Genomic DNA, 22,854 nt, shown 5'->3' on the forward strand with positions numbered 1-22,854 from the left:
GTTAGGTGGCTGAAATCGCCCATTAGTGAGTGACGACACACTAAATAGTGCCGAAATTGATAAATACAAGTGACAGCTGTTGTCAGGTGTATTGTATGCAGATTTTAGTTGAGTACAGTGTTGTATTTCGTTAGAATTTCAATTAAAATTCAGGTTAATTTGCGTTTCGTTTATGTTTCGATGGATGCCACAATTGTTTCTCAAATCTGCCACTATTTAGTGAAGGCGCCGGTTATGTTAATTAGATAAATTTTACAGCTATATCTTTACAGCTGTCCCTATGTACAACCCCATTTTAAAATATACCTTGTTGCAATCCACAATCAATATTTATAAATAGCTATCTATAACTGCTCCAAAATAGAGCGCACGACCTTCACAATGTGGAGGTTTCGCAACAGACTTTCGGGGATAGGTTGTTAGCCATTCACTCAACCCCTATTCAGGGGTGGGAAGAGGGAGGAGGAAGGGGAGAACATCACAAATACACATGCCCCGTATCCAAATACACAATATGTTAATTGAAAAAGTTATGATTTAACTACCTCCATATTACGAGGTACGTATTTTCTTTGTTCTTACGCAAGCTCGTATCTACATTTCTGACATTTCAAATTTCACAATCATTTATTTCATTACTAATACAGTTTTATTTTACATAATTATATAAATGAAGTATCCATAGACTAGAGGTGAGTTGGAAATACTATCACCAGTTTGCGTACTCAAGTTTCGGATGAAACTACCCATACTAAGTATTTGTGGCCCAATAAACTCGTATTAGATGTTCGAATTCGAACGCATTCGATGATATCATCGCCGTGACTCGCCATTCGGTACTTACTGTTGATTGACTTTCAATGCTATTGATGTAATATCAGCGAGCGAGATATCATGATACACGTATGTCTAGCCGTGATATTATACTCAACTGTCATTGCTCTCCCTTTCTCCTCTGTTGTAAAGTTGGTATAGTGAAGGACAGAAATGGTCACATGTTCGTTTTATAGTAATACTATTGAGTTCGTTTTAGTTTTAGAGTTTTAGTTTCAGTTGAGTATGACACTTATATCGAGTTGACGTCAGTCTCAAGTCCCGGAGTTCGATGCATGCTATGAGATCTCGCCGTCCGCTAGCTAGTTCGTAGTCTTGCTACGTATGACATCATCGCCTCAGACGTGACGACTCGCGTATGTTTAGTAATACTACGGAATTAGTTTTAGTTTTAGTTTCAGTTGAGTATGACATTTACATCGAGTTGACGTCAGTCGCAAGTCCCGGAATATGTACTAGTGTTCGAGTTCTGATAACGCTAACTGACTACGCGTTTATCTGGTTTTGTCAAGTCGAGTTTCTCGATTTTTTAGTGTTATAATTGGAACTTATAAACATAAATTGAATTCAAATTATTGTATGCGTGATTGTATAAATGGATAATAATTATATTATACTGAATAAACAATTTGTGTAAAAATGGCTAAGGTTAAGTTTCGTGTGAAATCGTTCCAAAGAAATAGTTACAAATTATGCCATCTGTAATATTTGTAGAATAAAAAATTCATACAAGTCAATATCAATTTGAAGAAACATTTACAGCGCAAGCACCCAACTAGTCATATTGAATTTGCCAGGTAAAATATAGCTCCACCTGTACATGAAAATGCTTTACAGATAAATGAAACCGGTGCTTTTAATGCTTCAGTATTTTCTACTGAAACAGGAGTGACTAGTGCCATAGTTCCAGCTGTACCTGTCTCGAAAATGGGACTTTTCGAAAAGCGGATGTATTTTTAACGATTGTATTAAAGCCGATATTTGAAATACTAGTAAGTATTTTGGAACAAGTTTCGATACTAAGTATTTTTTTAATACTGGTAATAAGTATACTTAGTCTTCAAAATCGACCAGTTTTCCCACCTCTACCATAGACTCAATAAAATTGTAAAGGTTTAATTACTATATTATTCTGTTTTATTTTATTGATTATCTGATATATCACAAGGTAGAGTAGCGGCTATACAATACAATGTGAATTTAAGCCGTCTCACGAAAAGGTTTCTTAACACTATAACTACCACGTAAATTACACAAACAAGGTACGCCGGCAAACAGTAATGTTCACAATAAAAATTATATAATATGTTGGTCATTAGGCCTGTAGGAAGCTACCACTACCACTAAGGTACCGTATTCAGGTGCCGATACACCGCTTCATGTGCGCGATGTATGTGTAAATATTTGCAGAATTAAATTTTATGAACCTACTAAACCAAAACTACCTAATTCACTATCAAAAATCTAAAGAATATCAAAATATCTATTAAAGAATGTACACGTAAATAGCCTAGCACCCTCATGTACCTTAGCCGTTCATCCCCGCGCTTTTAGAGAGTAGATGTGCAACCTTTGACAGACCTGGACACCGAAAATTGACAACGGCTAACGGGAATCCCTGCCAAGATTCATCTACTCTTCGTCCCACGCTCCAAATGTCTGATTATGTTTTTTAAATATCAGGCAGTACGTAAAATACCATAAACTCAGAGAGTGAGAGTAAAGAACGCCCTCAGCGCTAACCATTAAAAGTTCTAATTTTGAAAGAAAAATATTCATTGTTTAATTTTATGTGGAATTGATTAATAGGGCCAGTCACTTAATTGGGTCAAAATATCCTAGTCCCAATGTCTCTTAATTAAGTGGAATCGACGATATTTCAATAAAACCTTTCGAAACTATTTAAAATGAATCAGACATGTAGATACATTTGTGTAAAGACAACAAAAATACGCCAATTGAAAAGAATACTTGTGTTGTCTGTGACAGTGTGTAAATGGGCCTTCGTTAATCATCACGCGTCTATGGTAACAACTCACAGACATAGCCAACGTGTCTCCCTTATCCTTATCGGGAGGGGAGGAACTCGAGTCCCCCTCCCCCTCTCCCTCCCCCGGACACACCTGTCCCCCGAGCACCCGCCACTCGGCTGTCGACCCGTCCCGGCAGATCTCCAGGTACGACCCGCCCTCGTCCTGTGACGGGCTCGCGTTTTCCGGCGGCTGAGGAATCGATTCCTGGAAAAATAACAGCTTTTCATTGCATTGACATCAAATTCAAATTTATTTATTTACATGTGGTGAACTTCACACCATGACATGAAAAAACAAAGCAGTATAAAAAGAGTATAAATACAAAAATTAAAATGTATATAGAAGTACACCAAATGAGCTTTTGTAGGCCTTGTTTTAAGAATTCATAAAACAGCACCCACTTAAACTGACTCACGTAGGTGGAATATTTCAATGCACAAAGCGATTTGGTTGAATACAGTTATTGCCCGCCCAATTGGCATTACCAATGGCAGGTTAGTTCTACGCAAAGTTACCAGGGGGGGCAGGTCAACCAACTACCAATAATGGCAGTTTGCATTTATACCGGCAAAGGCATGCAGCCAAATATTGACAAATAAACCGCAATGTAAAAATTCCTACCAATCCGGCATTATAGATTGTGAATTTAGGTTTCATTAGATACGGCAGTCAAATGGCAGGTATGAAATAAATAAAATTGATATTGTGTAATGATATACGTACCTTTTGAATATCAGGAGTTTCTTCAGGTCTCTTCGGCTCGTCAGGTATATTGCCATGAACTTTATCGAAGGCCAAGAAAAATCTGAAAAAAAAATTCCATTTTTGGCAACAATTTGAAGACAACTAGACGATTATAATACTGAAGCCGCTTATCAAATCCATTCGAGATGCTGCAGCGCTGTATAACGATATTTTTGCACGTCGCATGAAGTATTGCGTAATGACGACCATTCTTTTCGGTCTTTACAGATCTTATAACTTAAAATCTTAGTTTAGTCCAATCGAAATCCGTACCATTATATGAAAAGTAAAATAGGGCATGTTTAGAGATGCGTACCTTTGCATTGCTGGCACACACAGGTGCTTCCTAGTCATCTCTGGTCCGATCCTCAGAGCAATAACGTACAGCGTCTCGAGGAACTTCCTGGCAAGAGCCGATCTGGCCAGGTGTCCATTCGGGAAGGTGGACCGGGTGGAAGATATCAAGCGGACAGTCGGATGGAGAATATTCTTTAAGATTATATCCTGAAAATGTGATTTTCGTTAATATATGAAATGAAGCGTATATCACTATATTTTTTCTAGAGCGTGTTTTTCTACCTTTTTTTATTTGTGGCCCCCTTTTGGAGTTAGTGTATTTTATTGGTTACCCAATATTCTGTACCACTATCTTTTTATGAAATTTGTGACCTGTATCCGTGGCGTGCTCGAGAATCGTATCCTAAGTTATATAAATGGTCTGTCACAGCCTTGGTTTCCTTCACGATGATTTGCAGGTTATTGAGAGTGATGATCATTGATATGGAGTCTATCGATTGTCTTATGAACAACCTAAATTGCAGTGGCGAAAGGTGGAAGTAGGCTGTGGAAATCCGACATCAATAATGCACACTAAACTTTGTCAGTCATACTTTCATTGTACTAAGAAAACAAATTGCAGATAGTGCAGGATCCCATAGACTTTTCGTATTTTGTACTGTGATCATGATATTTAAAGCAGTTTGAACACTTGACTTGTTGTTTCTTTTTTTTAATAAATGTGTACTTAGTGTGGTTAGTGGTTATCTTTATTTCATTTATTCACCTACCTATATATGCAACCTACACTGTTTCTGGATTAACCATAATACTAAAACTAATATCATATGCATAGATATAGTAAAGAAACCAATCTGGGTGATTCTATACAAAAATGCTACTAAATAAAATAATTTAAGCCAAGAAGGATCCTACGAATCGATAATTTTGAACACATTGCACTACCCGCTATTTTTATTTTTTCAAATGGGACGAACCGTTCTACGACCATGTCGATGGCATGGTATTATTATTGTATTTTAAATCAATCCCTGATTCGGTCTTGGTTTTATTGAAGAACTCAGAACAATTTTTGGTAGGTTATAAGAAAAAAATTAAAACCTCCATAAAAAAAATTTACCAATATTATCGCCTGGCAACATCGACATTATATATCTTTGTGACCCCTAGAACCTATTCCAATTGTCAGAATGCGTTACGCATATTATGTATACGAAAAGTCTATGGGATCCTGCACTAAGATGGTATTGGTTAGTTTTTAAAATTCAATTAAACCCTGCCTAAAGCAAACAAAAATAAAAAATATTCTTCAATCTAGGCAGGGCTTAATCGAATTATGAAAACCTTCTGCAATTTGTATTCTTAGTTCAATGAAAACAAGTACATATGTCTGACAAAGAATGCATTATTTTTGTCGGATCTCCACAGCCTACCTCTACTATTATGGTTTGGTCTAGGCAGGATATAATTGAATTTTAAAAACTAACCAATACAATCTACAATTTGTATTCTTAGTTCAATGAAAACAAATAAGTATGACTGACAAAGTTTAGTATGCACTATTTATGTCAGATTTCCACAGCCAACCTCCCCCTTCGCCACCGCTTTATTGAGTAGCAGAATGGGTAATAATGAAAGATTTACCTGTAATTGCTCCATCAGCTTAACGTCTGACATGTAGGGAATGAGATAACGTAGAAGTTGCATGCAAGCAATCAGCCCGCCTTCCAGTGGACCTGATATCCGTCTCCGGCATGATGCTATCAGGTCACCCATGTGCGGAAAGTATTGCAGCAGGATTATCTGCTCGCCATACAGAGCTGCAAAGTAAACCGGATTGCACTGTTTAATATACAAGGTTACAAAAAATGTGACAACATGTCTGAACACAACATGTCAAAGGATTGGGGAATTTCAATTGCCACGAAAATGATGCTTGTGCAAACAATAGTGTTCTCTATATTTTTGTACGGTATTGAGTTATGGACCCTGAGGGAAAAGGAGCGGTAGGCAATTGATGCCTTCGGAATATGGTATTGGCGACAAATGCTTTGTATTTCTTGGAGAGATCACAGAACGAACCAGTCAATTATCCAGAGACTACAGATAAAAGAATGGGTCCCGACAATATGTCTGAGACGCATTCTGTTTGACATATTGTTTGGTGCGGACTGGATAACCTGGAGAGACTGGTGATTTTGGGTAGCCTCCAGGAAAGGCGAAGCAGAGGAAGAGCATCGGCATGCTGAAGCAACCAAGTGAAAGAGTTTACTGGGGCAGCCTTCACTCTGCCCTGAGAGAAGCAGAGGAACGAGAGAGGTGGAGTACTATGATCAAAATTTACAGTTTCGTGTCGCAGCCTGACAATAGTGAGCCATGTATTGTACTTAGTGGAAATGATAAACACATTGTATTCAGTAATTTATGGTAATTATTATTTATACCTGGAATAGACGTGAGACATTCGATAACTTTGGTAGCGTTACAATCGCCGACCAGTCGGCCATTTGCAATGCAGAGAGAGTCCAATCCTTGCGGCTGCCCACTCTCTGGAAGAGGCATCACATTCTCTTGACCAATATAACAGAGAGTCAGCATCTTCAGCAAGTTCCTGCTGAGGTATTTACACGTTAAAACCGGTCCTAATCGATGGGCCAGCCAGATCAGGCTCTCGGAGCTCATTTCAGATATTTTATAATCCTTAGGACACGTTAAATACAGTTGATTGGCACGTTGGGCTAATTTTTTAGGCTTTCGCGCAATCACAACAGGTTTCTGAAGGCGTACTACATATTCTTGAAATTCTAAACTCTTCGACGCAGTCTTTAGATCATTCTGCGTAATATCACCTATTGTTTGTCGCTCATCTTCAGCGGCTTGTATATAACTAGTGAACGATTTACCATAAGTCGGTATAGCTATCGTCGGAGACGTAGGAATTGCTTTTGAAGGTTTAGGCGAATCGACGCAGTCCATATTATCTGTCGGCGAATTATTTGAAGTTATATTGTCATTAGGGAAGTATATATAGTCAGCATTTTTGCACAGATCGTCTGACTTGTTAGATACGTTGTCCGCACCATAAATTGACTCTGTAGCTTCAACGGCTTGAAACATGTCTGAATTATTCGGCGACGTCGCTAAATCTATCTCCTCGATCAGACATTTGATGTTTGTTTTGTTGAATATGCTCGGTTCCCAGCTGACGGCACTTTCGGAACTGTGCATGCATGTTCGGATCGAATGCAAATCTTTACTGACGTCGTTTTCAAAATGAAATACATCGCTTTCATTGGCAATATCACGAGATTTTTTCATTTTGTCGACACTGAAACTACATTCTCTCTCTACGCACGGCGTCAAGGTACTCTCGGAACCACACGATGTATCTGGTGACAAAGCATCATGGGGCGCATTCAATGATGCCTTTAACGTGTCCTCGCAGTATGTTAACTTCTTTTTAGAATTACTCATTTTGATTGCAACATTACTGGAATGTGAATGAACTGTATTGTCCCCGGAAATGTCCTTATATCCCCCGACCGCTTCGACGAGGTGTGGAATAAAATTTTCCAAAAAACACTGAAGACCGAATCTTACGATTAATTGCAACAGAAATATATTATGGTATAGTTTTACAGATTTTTTGCTACTGTGAATTGTCACGTTGTGAGTCGGATCGACTTTATGTGAACTACGGATGTCGTTCTTTTCCACCGCATGATCATCGTATAGATTCAAAATAAGATTAAGTAATTTTTTAGACGAGTCAGTCGGACCGAGTGCTTTGGAGATGGGATCGAAGAGATACCATGCGGCTAGTATTGACGTGTCTCTGTTACGAAGCAGTTCGAAAAAATGCGGCAGGAACAGATCCACGCTGTCGAATTGGTTATAACTTCCAATCTGATTAAAGAATTTTTCCATTTGAAGAGAACACGAGTGAACTTTGGATTCGGCGATCTTCTGAGTAAAATACGTCTTGGCTTTATCGAAGCATTGGTACTTTGAACAGTCCGTTCCGTCGCATTCGAACGAATATAAAATCTCAAGTTCTCTTTCAGTGATTGCGAATTCGTGTAATGACGCTATCATGGAATAAAGTAAAGAAAAGTGAGCAGGGAACGGAAATAAGTGGTTCGCCAAAAGCGGCTGCGATAATTGGACGGCAGAAGGGGGAGGGAGACCATTACTACTAATGGATGGAAAATTTACTTCGCTACAACTAGATTCTAAATTGTCTTCTGCATTCACATTCTCTTCGTCAATCTGCAATAGCAGACTTGCGACATAGTGCACACACTTGGGCACAGACGCTATATTATTCTTCAAAACCAAACGGCACACTTTATAACGCTCGTCAAAGTTCTGAGAGGCTCTAGCCTGAAAAGGTCTGATTTTGTGGTGTAGAAATATTTCCACAATCAGACACCCCAGCACTTGCATATCCTTCTTGCGGTTCGCCAAAACCAATTGTTTAAAAAGAGTAATGTTGGTTACGAATTTGCTTGTATTTCTGTCTTTCGATTCTGACTTATTAAGTCTTTTGTAGCTATGTTCATACGAAGCGACAAACATTTGATTTGTAAAGGAGTGTTCGTCACCCAGCAAGTCTACATTGTTAAAATTCGTATCGTCTTGCAGGGAAGTATCACGTCCGCGGAGTCGCGTATCAACTTCGCTATTACGTTTAGCATCAGCAGGAATGTCGTCTTGGCTCTTGTAGAATGTTTTAAGTTTAAAATTGTGCAGACTTTCAACGGCGGCGAGTTGGCTGATGGGATTGTAATCCTTAGGAAGATATATGTGCCCCTTTCCCCACTCGGACTTCTGCACTTTAAAGTGGTGAGCGGAGATGGTGAGAGCCTGCGAAGGGCTTTTCGGTTCCACGCTGCTGCCGGACGACAAAGCAGGCGAGGAAGCGGCCGCTTTGTCTATAGAATTATTTTCGTCAGGTTTCTTAGAGCCGGCCCTAGTTCTGCTGATGCTGCTTTTTCGTCTGGTGGAATTTCTGTGAACAGACGAGACACTCAGACTGGAATAGTTTTGTGGAATGTTAGAGTCGTCTCTTTCGTCCTCGGAACAGTTTTCAGAGCTGTCGTTAGCTTTCATCGCTTTGCCTGTAAAAATAAAACATTTTCATCAATCTACATTAATCATTTGTCACGATGTTTAGTTTATCCACGATTGCATATAAAATTTGAGACCAGGCAACATTGTATTTCCATGCCATACAACTGTAAACAATGCGCAAAACCATTACATTTTAAGGAATTAGCTGTGAAAACGGCATTCACCGCGATTTTACATCACCATCATCAGCGCGACAACCCTAGGTGGATACCGGATTCCTCTAAAAAGTCTCACCAACCGTCACTATCTATAATGGTCACTTTCCTGTTCGGTACCATAAATATATTATGGCAGTCATTGGTAGCTCCATCTAGGCCGTTTATCATCAGGCTGCAGCACTAAATTGTGAGTTCCAATGATAGTGCCAGATATTACTTAACTTTGAATTCAATACAGTAATCTGTTCACAATAAATGAAGATTTTCAATTGCATATTTCGTTCATATTAATAATTAATATATTACCAATTTTTTTAATATGAAACAATCATTGTTTTCTACAAACAATTTACCATATTGTATTCGAAGTATAAGTAATAATTATTACCACATGAAATTCACAGTTTCGTGCTGCAACTTGACTATAAATGGCCTGCTTCTTATGCTACCTCCAATTAGATTGCTCAGCATTACTTTTTTGATAGTTCATTGTCGTTCATATGTTGAATACGACTTCGTCAGTGCAGTCTCCTAATCCTAATTGATTAAACTCTAACTAAAAAGTAGACATTGCTCTTATGGCACGAGACATGCGCAGGACCTAATATGTTTGAGTATATAAAGAATATTATCATACTCTTATCCCGCTGCCAGTAGATGCGAGGAGGCAGTTTCTCTCCCCAACTGTGCGCCAGGTGGGATAACCTGGCAGGATGCGGCGTACTGAATAGCTGAACGGGCCCCGATCGCGTTAGCTCCGTGTGTCCGTCCACGAGAGACAGACAGACATTTTTCGCTTTCACTGCGGCGTTACCTGCCAATCTGTAAAACAATTATAGTTACCTGATACCAATCTTAGTACATCGGTTCGGTGAATATTGAACATTGTATACAAACTGTTCGAAAGTTGTATCAAAATTGTTTCTGAACATAAATAATAAAATTGTCCATGTATTTTTGTTTTCCGACAGAGATGTAAAACATTGTTCATTATTACACAGATATTCTTGATCCGAACCACGCTTGATATCAAAATAATTATCAAAAGAAATGACCCTGAATGAATTTTATATTTTATGAAAATTTAGATTTATAATTATCAATCAATCACTATATAATTGAAAAACTATTTTTCAATGTCCCTTAATTTTCAAATTAATGAGATTATACAATGTGTTGTCTATTTTTTAACCGGTTCTATGCCTTCAGCGAGTTTTCTCGCTCTATGAGGTTATGATACCTCGTCCGACTTCAAACTCAAATGACTAGCCACTGTCGATTGATTTGCATAATCTAAAAAATTAAGCACACAGTGACATCGGTTTGAATAATTATGAAATACTAAGCCACAAATTATCGGTACTACAGCGGCTTTAGTAAGAACTTCGCTCTACATTCAACGTGTGTCGTTAAATATATGTGGCCTCTCAGATACTGCCATAGTAATATCGTAAGGCATAGAAAAGGTTAATATCAATGACTAAAAAGGGCGTAATAGGTATCTGTTCTTTTGGAGGCTCAAGGTTTAAAATGTAAGTAGTGACGAAATTCCAAATCATTTTAATTTAAACAAATTTTTTCAAAGTTGGGACGCTAATTACTCACTTGTAGAATTGGGTATTTCCCGAGAAAGTCCCAATCTCGAGATTCAGGATTTCCCGAAATGATAAAATGAAGATATTGGGGAATTTAAAAAAAACCTGTAAAAATCCTAAAAACAGACAAATTCCAAAAAAATATGATTTTTTTTATTTATGTAAGAAGACGAACAAAATAGAAGTAGGAAAACAAAAATAATTCAAAACATTACTATAAGTTATAAAAATAGAATTTCAAAAAACACAAACTGTCAATCGCGTACGTTTTTGAGACACAAAATTCCCTGATGTAGCAAAAATTGCGCTCATTTTGAGTCGACGTTGGCTTAATTGTGTTAAATGCCCCGATCAGTTTTTGAACGTTTTTTTTCTGTCCACTTTTTTCATATAGAAAATCGTTTTTTCAATTAATATTTGATAATAACGAAATCCCGATTCCCGAGGAAAAATTCTCGAGACCTGGGATTTCCCGAAATGTTAAAAATTTCAATTCTCGAGATTCGGGATGGAAAATATCAAAAATTTCTCGAGAATTCCCGTCGGGAAATTCCCGAAACCCAACTCTACTCACTTGTAGCCAAAAGTAAGGTCAATCCAATGATGCAGAGCTTCTGACACCTGCGCACTCTCTAAAGCCTCACGATGCTTCATCACAAAGTCTTCAACACACGTCGCCCATACTGGAACTTCCAAATCCTGTAACAAAAAGAGCAAAAACAAAAAAAAAATCAGTATAACCCTTGATTTCAATGAAGTCATCTTCAAATTTATTATTATTTCTTTGAACTTTTATAGGTTCTTTCATTATGACGGCAAAATACACCTCTTATTAGCCTAAGTCCTCTCCCCTTAGGTAGATACTATATATAATCGGCACCGCCAAACACAACCTAATCTTTAAAAAAAGCTCACCGCCAAATCCTCGTGAATGCTCCTGAAGACATTGGGATCAGTGAAGAATTCTGGAATGCATTCATCCGGAGTCCACTCCTGCATCCTCTGGATAGAACTGGGATACTCCGCCGGTACCCAATTGTACCGGACATTTCGACACAAAATGTTTTTTGGAGTTCTGAAACATTCAAACCATTTTGTTTTACTTTCTTCTTAAATGTTACATTTTTTACAACAAAAGAAGAAGAAGTCTCTACATTTCTTTTTACACAATTCTTTGATAATTTCCAATGATTCAATGTAGAAATATCAGATATCGTCGATAAGATATGAAAACCTCGTAACTCAAATTTTACGATATTGGGTTTTTTTACTTATTTTATAGCCAATTTGATGAGCTATTAAGGTGTCTTAACTCGTATGTGGTATTTATTTATAGTTACCGAGATATTGACAAAAATCACAAACTTGTATATCAAAATTCTATTTTTTTATAAGTTGTACTACTCGTATCTCAAACAATCTTACTTAATATAATTAAGTTTTTAAAATTTGAATTATTATTTTATTGTTTCATTACTTTTTCCATCTCCTTTTTAAAGGTTATTAAATAAATCAAATGTCCAAAATGTGTTTTCTTTTCAAAGATAATAAAATATAACTATTATATATTATAAACATTGAAACCTCGTAACTCAATAAAAATGTTACATTGGAATAACAAAAACTCGTAACTCATTTTCTAAGTTAAATACTGCCAAATCTATAAGCCACAAACCAAATCCAAACTGTACAAAATGACCCACTTGATTAATTAATCATCTTCTAAAATAACTTTGATCAAGTTCTTAAAGAAAATTTTGAGTAAAACTGTTTTTTCATCCTCCTGAACATTTTGTTTTCGAGGTTTTCGTATCTTAACGACGATATACTACAATCATACACCTTTGTGTCTACTACTATCAATGACATTATTAATGGGCAACGCACTCAATACAGTAGCTAGCAAGTAAATTCGCGCATAGCGACATTCGCACATGTATAGGTAGACATCACGCAATTTTCATCATGCGATATTACGCATCGGGAATTTATAGCAATATCACCTTTATTGTAATGGCGTTAGAACAGTGTTTCTAGTGTCAATGTTCATTTGAGGGAACCCGTTCGAACCGAACCATTCGGCAGACCCGACAAAAAGCATCGAGAATTTATAGCAATATCACCTTTATTGTAATGGCGTTAGAACAGATTATGCCATTCGACAGACCCGACAAAAAAGTGAATGTCATTATTTTTTCCAGATGCTTCGTCCATATTAACGTCATTGACTACTATAGATTCACCAGTATAAGTTGTCCGCTGAATGAGGGTGCCACATGCTAAGATTTGACATATTATCATTCAATTATTTTTATACCATGGCGAGCTTAATTCTAAATTCGAACATCGGACGATTTATGATAGTCATCATCATCTGACAGAAAAAAACGTAGTTAGGTACTTGAATTGGTAGCTCAGAGGTTAACTTCGTTACATTGACTGATTCGCTAATCTTTTTACTGGTGAAGGTATTGTTTTGACTGTAGGATATACATATTACATATTGTATAATATGCAAAAGTATTTTTATAGTCATTAATTCATCATCATCATCATCATCAGCCTGAATCTATCCACTGCTGGATGAAGGCCTCTTCAAGCTGTTTCCACTTCTCTCGGTCCTGTGCGTTGCGTTGCCACGTACTTCCGCTGAACTTTATCATTTCATCGATTCAGCGACCTCTAGGTCTACCTTGCGGACGTTTTGTACCTCTTGGGTACCACTGGATGACTAAATTTGTCCAACGATTTGTCCAACTATGATTATGATACGAGGGTGGGTCAATAATTCCTTAGAAAAAAGCATTAAAACAGTTTTTATTTTTGTATTTTTTTTTTATTTCTCAACATAATCTTCTTGGAGCTCAATACACTTGGTAAGACGTTTCTCAATTTTTTTTAAACCGTCAGAAAAATAAGTTTTCGGAAGGTCCTCAAAATAAGCATTTGTCCGATCGATGACTTCTTCATTTGAAAAAAAACGTTGTCCACTTAGCCATTTTTTTAAGTTTGGGAAAAGGAAAAAGTCACTGGGGGCTAAATCTGGCGAATACGGTGGGTGGTCGACCAATTCGAACTTCAATTCTTCAATTTTAGCCATTGATCGTAAACATGTGTGAACACGGGCATTGTCCTGATGAAAGAGGATTTTTTTCCTGTTTAAATGAGGCCGTTTTTCTTCAATTTTGTTTTTTAGCTGGTCCAATAAAGATGCATAATAATCCCCTGTTATTGTTTTTCCTTTTTCCAAATAGTCAACGAAAATAATTTCACGTGCATCCCAAAATACAGTAGCCATAACCTTACCAGCTGATTTTACGGTTTTCGCCTTCTTTGGTCATGGTTTGCCTTCGCAATCCACTGCTTTGACTGTTCTTTCGTCTCGGGAGTATAGTGGTGTATCCATGTTTCATCTACAGTCACAAAGCGACGAAAAAATTCATCCGGATTGCGTTGCATGAGCGACAACAGGGCTTTAGAGGCCACCAACCTATTGTGTTTATTGTCGACTGTGAGCAAACGCGGCACCCATCTTGCAGAAATATTTTTCATGCCCAATTTGTCATGTAAAATAGAAATGACGCTACCTTTTGAGATCCCTGTAACCTCAATTATCTCACTCAACTTTAATCTTCGGTCACTTAACACCATATCGTGGATTTTATTGATCATTTCTGGTGTAGTCACCTCTACAGGACGTCCTGAGCGTGGTTCATCCTTTGTTGATGTACGACCACGTTTAAATTCATTTAACCAGTTATAAATAGTTACAAGTGAAGGAGCAGATATGCCGTGAACTAAATCCAACTCATTTTTTATTTCCTTTGCTGTTAACCCTTTTATATTAAAATGTTTAATAACAGCTCTAAACTCAATTTTCTCCATTTTCCATTTTTCCATTTTCCACAAGCAAATTTTTTTTTTAAATGTACGAGAAACACACAACAACCCGACCAATCTGATTGAAACTTCGCAGCATACTGAATCGGTAGTGCCGCTGCATGAAAACAAACCGCTTACAGTACTAGTCGCACCACCTGTCGGCTTTTCTAAGGACTTATTGACCCACCCTCGTAGTATATTTATATAATTAGCATAAATAAAGATGTGAGAATAACAATGAGGACCGGCTCTCTGAAATATGTCTGACAGAGAGATCTGCAGTTCTTTGGTCAGTTAGCCAGAAAGGAAAAAGATAATTTGGAAAAGCACATTGGAAAGCTTGGTCCGATGGAGTGGACGCTCTGGGTCTCTCAATAGTTTCAACTATGCAAACAATGAAATTTAATATAGGAATCACTATAGAGATATAACTGAAACATTCACTAAAAGGAGTTCACTTAATAGTCTTCTTAATGACAACAGTCTTACCTTCGGGCAGTGTAGACATAATAGGTAATGTCAGATAGGATGTCTGAGACGTGATGAGGAATCTGGTGTGGACTGGCGTGAGCTCCGTGATAATCCTTGCCTATGCTGTCATACGTCATGTCAAGCTGCCGATCGCCTTTTGTAAGGCGATATTTAGATTTGGTAAGATCACGCCACTGCTTTCCTGAAATATAAAAAAAATACCACGATTTGAGTTACCCCATCTCTACCCGTCATGTATATGCAGCTGCGATTTGTGCACGGCCGCCTTCCGTCAATAGAAAATAAAAAAAGGCATTGTAGAAAAAAAAATTATATAATCGAGATTTTGAAAAGCGTTGATGACCAGTAACTGGTGTTTTTCAAAATTCTTTAGATTGGTCAAGCACGCAAAACCCCTGTATTTAAAAGAAAAATCCACATTATAATGACACAGAACTAAAGTGACACATAGGATTTGACATACTCGCATACATACAAGTGAGTTATGAATATCAAATACCTATAAGTATTGTTTTATATTATAAAATTGCGAGGAGTGCAGTGCACATGAATGGTATTAGAGCAGCCGCCACTGCTGGTGACCAATTTGAGTAAGTAAATTGACTTCAAAGTTATATATGCATCTACAAATTTTACATACCTAACTGTTCTCCAGATTCAATGTAAATGAGGTATTGTTCTCAAATATGTGTGCAGGAGCTGGTCAACGACACACGAAACATGAACACCATGCCACACAAAATCATGGCAGCTACGCCTGGTGATTATTTCTAATATGTGTATTTCTAAGGTGCTCCAATTTATCTAATTATTATCGTTACATTATTAAAAGAATTTCAATCTCATTGTAATATTTTCATTCACTTACCACATCTGGATGAAAAGTCTGTAACCCAAGGCAACACATGGTGAGCAGTCGGGTCTCCCGACCGCCTTCCCGCCAGCACATTCAAGTGAACCAAATAATCCAGGTTCGACATGCAACCCTTCACCCACAAGTCGCAAATCTTCTCAAGATTCAACAGAATATCTCTACTGAGCGTCTTTCTAATCTGAGCATTCTGACACGACTTACTGGCTTTCGAATTCAGCGCGAAATGATCATTATTCGACGTTGACGCCTTTAATTTACTCTGTTCGCTTATATTTTCAGAGCTAACCAGGTTGATATTCGACGTAATATTAGGCGAAATTTGTATCCAAAGGTTTTCATTCATATAAATGTCATCGAGTTTTATTTCGCCAAAATTTAAACCTCGGCTGTACAAGGATTTCATAGCCTGCAATAGCTGATATATAATAAACAGACTCCTCGCGTAGGTTTGCTCCAAGAGCGCTGGACTGAATATAATACAATCAAGTAAATTATAATCGTAGTGCGAGTGATGTATGAGGTATAAAGATTTCTCCATATCCACAGCGCATAGTACGGGTAAAATATTGGATTGAGTATCATACGCCTTCGAAGCATGTTTGGCGAACATTATCTCGGAGGTTTGAACCTCAGGATTGGAGGGATCGACCTTAATCTTAACTATATTGCATCCGTATAATCTAAGAATAACTTCATTTAGTATATTGCTATATTCTAAGACGTTAACCGTCTGTTGTTCTTTAGTGGAATGTGAATTGTGTTGGACAGAATGTTTTTTGTAAGACTCCTTCCACAGGTTTCTGTGATTTGTTTGCGAGACGTAAGAGAATAATTGCGAGAGCGACAAGGGAGTCTCCGGCTTTCCGTTCACTATCTTAGATCGCGGAAGAGGTAACACTTTATCGGTTCTCTTCGGAAATACCTGAAAAATGACAATCATAATTACATACCATTATTATACCCCATTTACAGCACATATTATTGCGGTCATAACAAGAAAATGCACGTGTAAACATGTATTATCGTTGCAAGATTGCATCCATGAATCAAAAAAGTTCAGAAGCTTCTGAATTTTCACGTGACAGTTGGATTTGTTCGATATCTGCATCTGAGCAGTAGAACGATAGTGGTGAACCTACCGGAAAAAACAAATTACACCGTGCAGAGGTTAACCGATTTTCACGAGCTGTCGAATGGTACCATACAGTGACAACATCGCGTCTTGCTTACTCTTGAAGAATGAGATTGGCGGGACAGTCAGCACTTTTACATGTAAACAGTTATTATCGCGATAGTTTAAAATACACACTATTGTTTCAAGTAAATCCATGCACGTGTACAGGCGCTATTACTTAATATTGCTTGAAACTTTTACGGTCGGTTGGTTGTTATTGTATTTGCTTTTGGGAGAAAGGTGGATTCAGACATAAATTGTGTACACTAAATAAATCTGACATAATAACATAACACTGTGTCATAAAGTGGATGTTGATAGTTTTTATTGGGCAAAGCGATGGATAGTTGAGTGTCAGATAAGCCATCCGTTGTACAATAGAGTCCAAAAACGATATGGAGTACTGTTTCGTTACCCAAATGTTTGTTTACAGACAGGAAATTGTAAAGAAAACATTATTGTTGTGTATTGAAAAATAATGAGGGCATAATATGGAAAAATATTCTATACAAATTTCTTAAGACGTATTATGTTTAAATATGTTATTTATATAAATATATGTACCCGAATAATAATTTTGGTCCATAGCGGATTGAGAGTCTCTCCAGTGTCCCATGTCCCTTCATAAACAGTGCTTTGATTATAGTCTAGTTTCCTACATTTTATTAACAGTTTCAACCAAGAATATTGAACTACGGCGGTAAAAGTGTCATTTTTCGGCGACTTCTTGACATTCTTTTCACATATACCTAATTCTTTCACTATGTTATCCATATAATAATACAATTTAAGCCTTTTGAAATATGACGATTCAATTTACATTTGACAGAAATGTCACTCACGCATAGACTAGAAGCGTTCCAAAAATATTATATTATTTATATTTATTTTACTCTGTAGTTTATATTGGTATTGTGGCTAACTTTTATCAATATTTATAGTTAACATTTTAAAATGATATTTATTATCACTATTTTATTAAAAATAAATTCTATATATTTTTAATTACTTAGTGAGGAATACCATCAACTTAAGGGTGGCAATATTTTCTTCCTGTCATGCTTCTAGTGTTTTGATATTACTGACATTAGTATATTAGTCTATGGTTTTGACAGAATTTCGGTAATGTTTTAATCGCTTAACACAATATAAACAATGAATATCAGTGTTGTGTATTATTCAAAAACGATACTTCATTTTCTTTTTCTTAAAATACAATCCTGCAACACAGACAAGTATTAAAATTGATGGTACCTATAAAAAAAATAAGGGACTATGGATGCAGGATACGATGAAGACCTCTATCAAAATCCTTTTTATAAAGAATTACGAAACGAAAACAGTGATATTTTAGAACAATGTATTGCAAACGGCTGGACTCTGTGCGTGCCGAGAATAGGATCATTTGCAACTCAATTGTTTACAGTAAAAGACTTCCTCGGACATATTCTTGTGTGCAATGAAGAATTGCCAATAACACACTTCATGACTCTGACAGAGAAACCTGTCCGAGTTATAAACAAAGTCATATCCGTCGAACAGCATAGTGCAGGACCGCCCCTGGAAATACACATCTTATTCGAAGAGACCTTCTACACTGATGATAACTTGAAATACAAAATTTGGTGCATAGAATCACCGCTTGAGCCGTCTTTTCAATCCAAAGGGAACTGCGTATCCAATTACAGTGTCTTATCCACGTTAAGGGATTGTATAGAATTTCTATGGACAGAGAGCTCAGGAAAAGATGTTCTCGAAAATATGGACAATGCTATTCGAAATTTCAAAGCTGTGTTTATAAAAAAGAGTCATTCTTCGCTAAACGAAATAAAAGATTCCGTCGGAAATCTGTACACTAATTGTTTACAGATCGCTTTTAAAAATAAGCGTCTAAAAGAGAATTCTAGAGTAAATAAAAATGTTATGGATAACGTAAAGTTGGGAGTCGAAACATATATGCATCATGGAATTTATTCGGAGATTTTTGATGCCATAGGAGTCTGTACAGCATATGAAGACGCCAGCTTAAATAAAATCATCAGGAATCTGGCCGAGATTCAACTAAGAGATTTGGATGTCAAGAATCATTTTAATAACTGTATCCCCGCCGCCAAAAGAAATTTGTCTAGAATTCACAGCTTCAGTACGGTTTTAGAAAAAGTGAACTGCATAAAAAGTACAATAGCCGCGATCAATAAGTCCGAAACGACCCCGGCTCCCGGTCAAGCGGGACAGACTTACATCACGACTGATGATTTGTTACCGATTTTAATATTTTTAGTTATTAAATCCGGTTTACCGAATTGGATTGCAAATTTGAATTTCATAAAGCACTTTCGATTTAGCGTTCGGTCGTACTTTCAAGGTGACGAAGTCAGCTTTTTTATTTCTACGATGGAAGCTGTAATTGAACACATCCAAAGCGGAATGTTGACCGGATCCAGTTTGCCGGAATCAGAATTTTCTCTGGAAGACGACTACGCCAATGACAACTTTCAAATGCTTACAGATCGAAACGTAGCCTGCGATCGTTTTTTTGTACCGAGTGGTGACACGGAAAGCATTGATTATCTATTTGAGCAAGTTAAACTAAACAATTTGGATAAAGTGAAAGAAATTTTGGAAAAGAACGGTAAACTATTCACAAAGAAGCGAATCAGTCAAGATTTGACTTCTTCCGATGACAGTACAAACTCAGCCAACTTACGGTCAAATAAAAATGTTTCAATAGAAGAACTACTCAACGATGACGATACGGAAACACTTCCTGAGCTCTGTCACCCACTCTGTACGTGTCAAAAGTGTTGTCGTGTTCTGTCCAAAACGCTATTGCAAACGACTCCGACTGTTCTGTCGTGTGACGGGCACGGCTTTACGGTACTACACATCGCTTGCATATATGGTAAGCCTCAGATTGTCGAATTACTGCTGGAGATGGGGGCGCAAGCGAACGCCGCCGACTTCAACGGATCCATTCCGCTGCATTATTCGGCCTCCAGGGGACATCAGAATGCTCTGCTTCTCGTTTTACACGCCGGAGCTCATATCAACAGACAAAACATGGACAAAAACACCGCGCTGCACCTGGCTTGCAACAACGGCCACAATTCCTGCGTCAAAGCCTTGATTTACTTCAGTGAGAACTGCTCGACGGATCTGATCATCAACTGCAGAAATGACAACGGAGATACACCCTTACATTTGGCTTCCAAGTGGGGCTACGAATCCATAGTAAAACTTCTGCTGCAATACAGTGCGGACCCTTCGATAAAGAATAACAAAGGGAAGTCCCCAATCGACGTGGCACACAGTCGATTAATATCACAACTGTTCATTTCTTACTCGGCCAGTAATATGGAAAATTTTGTGATGATTCCACGACCCAGTATAGCAGAATCCGGTATGATAAGTTTTGGTAAAGTCGCAATAGAACTCGATTCATTAGAGGAAAGCAATATTTTATTTAAAGATCAAAGTAAAAATTGTGATATTAGTAGAAGTATTTCTGCTCCTGTGGAAAGCGGAAAAGCACTTTCCATCGGCACTATTCGTCAGGTAGAGAGACTCTTTCGGGCGATTACTTACGGTGATACAAAGCTGGCCTACTTTTACCTGCAATTGGACGTAAATATGAAGTCTGAAAGAGAAGAGAAATCTCCTGCAGTGTCTTCGAACTCGTGTCATCCTCTGTGTTCCTGTCAGAAATGCAGCGAGTCCAAGAACTCCTCTTCAGCAAATAGCATCAATTTAAGTATGCGCGATACGCAAGGGAATACCGCTCTTCACGTCGCCGCCCGATGTGGCAGATTAGAAATATGTCAAGTATTATTAGAGAACGGAGCCAGTGTCAATATTCAAAACAAAAACGGCTGGACCGCCGCACATCTGGCTGCGCAGGAGAGTAGGTTTTCTATAGTCAGTATGCTCGTTAAATACGGCGCTGACTTAGCCGCTAAAGATTCTTTCGGAAATACGGTCTTGCATCTGGCTTGTATTGCCGGCAGCCTTGATATTGTAAAATTTACGGTCGAAAACGGTTCCTGCGTAAGCGCTAGAAACATTCTTGGGAAAACTCCTTTGGATGAGGCTAAGCACCGTGTTTTTTTGTCGATTATAACTTTTCTAGAAAGTGAAAAGAATAAATTGTCAAGTAGCTAGTATCTTCCGTCCCATTTCAAATTAATGAGAATTTTCTATAAGATATCTTTCTCCTTTCAAAAGTAAAGTTTAATACTCTATAAAAAAACAAACACGTTTTATCGCATATCGAAAATATTAAGTGCCATTTTTTGTAGGTCAGTTTTATTTATAGTGTTTTAGTCTGTAATAAATCGTAAGTGCAAATAAATTAGTACATTAAATGTAATCACATAAATGTAGCACACTTTAATGGTATATTCTTAGTGGAAAGATAGTGTATTAATTAAAAAAATAAAACACAAATAATATAATACTTACTCCACATAATTGAATAACGATATGAATTAAGGATGTACTATTGAAATGCTTTATTGTTATTAAACAATAAGTATTATAATATACAGCAGTGGCGAAGGATGGAGGTAGGCTGTTAAGTTTCGCCATAAATAGTGCACATTAAACTTTGTCAGTCATACATATTTGTTTTCATTGAAGTAAGACTACAATTTAGAGATGTTGTTAGTTTTTAAAAATGAATTAAACCCTGCTTACCAAACCATAATTATTGATTGAAAAATATTTTTTATATAATGTCTATTACACGGATTCCCAACCTATGGGTCGGACGCCAAGTGGAGGTGTCAAGGGTTTTCTGTGGGGTTGCCGACTGATACTATAAACATAAAAAATATTGGTTTTGAACCAAGTCGCACCCCTATTATTATGACAAAATTGACATTTTGAGTTAGTGTTGAGGAAGTATTTCTCTTATTCACAACTATGACATATTTTATTTCAAGGATTATATGCTGAAAATTGACCGAGACACTAATTTTACACTAATTCTCCATCTGCATTGGTTTATTTTAAAAGTTTTCTTTATCCCATTAAAAAAGCTTTTTACAATTTATCAGGATCGCGGGTCACTTGGCTTCTATAAAATGGGGTCACGACTCGAAAAAGTTTGGGAATGTATTGTCTATTATGATTGGTTTAGGCAGGGTTTTATTGAATTTTTACAAACTAACCAATACCATCTGCTATTTGTATTCTCGGTTCAACGAAAACAAATAAGTATGTCTAACAAAGTTTAGTGTACACTATTTATGTCGGATCCCCACAGCCTACCTCCACCCTACACCACTGTTGATATTAATTATTTTAATTTCTAAATCTGGCATTTAATAATAATATCTAGATCCACGTTGTAAACTGGGTCAATTGAAAAGTGCAAATTACTAACGAAATTCTATGATTTTCGTCCATTCTATATTGCTACCTACTTAATTTATTTAAATGCAATGTGTTTTATTAGATATAATTTGAACGTTAAAACCCCCGAGTCTTGAAGTGCTTGGTAATTACATAAGAATTATTATACAACGGACTTTGTTCCGCTCCACCACATAGGCATTCATTCAAATCTATCACTGTGACCATTATAATAATCAATAATTGATTGCCTGGAATTCTATTATGTATTCAATTTTTCAATTAA

At 37.1% G+C, this 22,854-nt stretch overlaps 2 protein-coding genes across 2 annotated transcripts in view; one reads left to right on the forward strand and one right to left on the reverse strand.

Annotated features, from left to right (window-relative positions):
* The window catches only part of Wdr81 (WD repeat domain 81), a 28,297-nt gene extending 10,230 nt beyond the window's left edge, over nucleotides 1-18,067 (reverse strand). The window contains exons 1-11 of the mRNA XM_085950016.1: nucleotides 17,781-18,067; nucleotides 16,037-16,964; nucleotides 15,166-15,349; nucleotides 11,710-11,869; nucleotides 11,369-11,493; nucleotides 9,837-10,021; nucleotides 6,353-9,028; nucleotides 5,553-5,728; nucleotides 3,928-4,115; nucleotides 3,591-3,672; nucleotides 2,874-3,071 (exon numbers count right to left, since the gene is read on the reverse strand). Of these exons, the coding sequence (XP_085806142.1) occupies nucleotides 2,874-3,071; nucleotides 3,591-3,672; nucleotides 3,928-4,115; nucleotides 5,553-5,728; nucleotides 6,353-9,028; nucleotides 9,837-10,021; nucleotides 11,369-11,493; nucleotides 11,710-11,869; nucleotides 15,166-15,349; nucleotides 16,037-16,964; nucleotides 17,781-17,990 (5,112 nt within the window). The 5' untranslated portion in view covers nucleotides 17,991-18,067. The remainder of the gene's footprint in view (nucleotides 1-2,873; nucleotides 3,072-3,590; nucleotides 3,673-3,927; nucleotides 4,116-5,552; nucleotides 5,729-6,352; nucleotides 9,029-9,836; nucleotides 10,022-11,368; nucleotides 11,494-11,709; nucleotides 11,870-15,165; nucleotides 15,350-16,036; nucleotides 16,965-17,780) is intronic.
* A 248-nt stretch (nucleotides 18,068-18,315) lies between these two features.
* LOC147070179 (ankyrin repeat domain-containing protein 27-like) lies at nucleotides 18,316-22,027 on the forward strand. Its single transcript, XM_085949654.1, has one exon. The coding sequence runs from the start codon at nucleotides 18,492-18,494 to the stop codon at nucleotides 21,372-21,374; it is 2,883 nt and encodes a 960-aa protein (XP_085805780.1). The 5' UTR covers nucleotides 18,316-18,491; the 3' UTR covers nucleotides 21,375-22,027.
* The last annotated feature ends 827 nt before the right edge of the window (nucleotides 22,028-22,854 follow it).

This window comes from Rhyacophila brunnea, unplaced genomic scaffold (assembly GCF_057557595.1).
Source record: "Rhyacophila brunnea isolate RB1 unplaced genomic scaffold, BYU_Rbru_1.0 scaffold_22, whole genome shotgun sequence".
In the NCBI taxonomy this organism is placed as follows: Eukaryota; Metazoa; Arthropoda; class Insecta; order Trichoptera; family Rhyacophilidae; genus Rhyacophila; species Rhyacophila brunnea.

Bases quoted from the DNA above. Each gene is read 5' to 3' on its own strand.
- LOC147070179 (XM_085949654.1), top strand. From the start codon at position 18,492: ATGGATGCAGGATACGATGAAGACCTCTATCAAAATCCTTTTTATAAA.